This window comes from Penaeus monodon, chromosome 34 (genome assembly GCF_015228065.2).
Source record: "Penaeus monodon isolate SGIC_2016 chromosome 34, NSTDA_Pmon_1, whole genome shotgun sequence".
NCBI classification, from domain to species: domain Eukaryota; kingdom Metazoa; phylum Arthropoda; class Malacostraca; order Decapoda; family Penaeidae; genus Penaeus; species Penaeus monodon.
Genome location: NC_051419.1, coordinates 6,094,518 through 6,094,732, shown reverse-complemented (window position 1 = coordinate 6,094,732; position 215 = coordinate 6,094,518). Strand labels below are relative to the sequence as shown.

Genomic DNA, 215 nt, shown 5'->3' with positions numbered 1-215 from the left:
AGTGGCGGCGGGGGCGGGGGCGGCAATCACAGCAGCTCGCACGGCGCCCACCCTCCGCCTCACATGGACTCCAGCTACGTGATGGAGGGAGGGTCGGCCCTGGCGGGGATGCCGCTGTTCTCGTTCCTGCCGCAGCGGCGCGGCTCCTTGTGGAACCCCGGCCGCGTGCAGCACCATGGGCGGCAGCAGCGCTCGCCGTCGCATCATCAGGCCGG

At 73.0% G+C, this 215-nt stretch overlaps 1 protein-coding gene across 1 annotated transcript in view; it reads left to right on the top strand.

Moving 5' to 3' along the window:
• The window catches only part of LOC119594794, a gene marked incomplete in the record, with an annotated part of 7,170 nt that overhangs the window by 682 nt on the left and 6,273 nt on the right, over nucleotides 1-215 (top strand). The window contains 1 exon segment of the mRNA XM_037943884.1: nucleotides 1-215. Coding sequence (XP_037799812.1) covers nucleotides 1-215 — 215 coding nt within the window.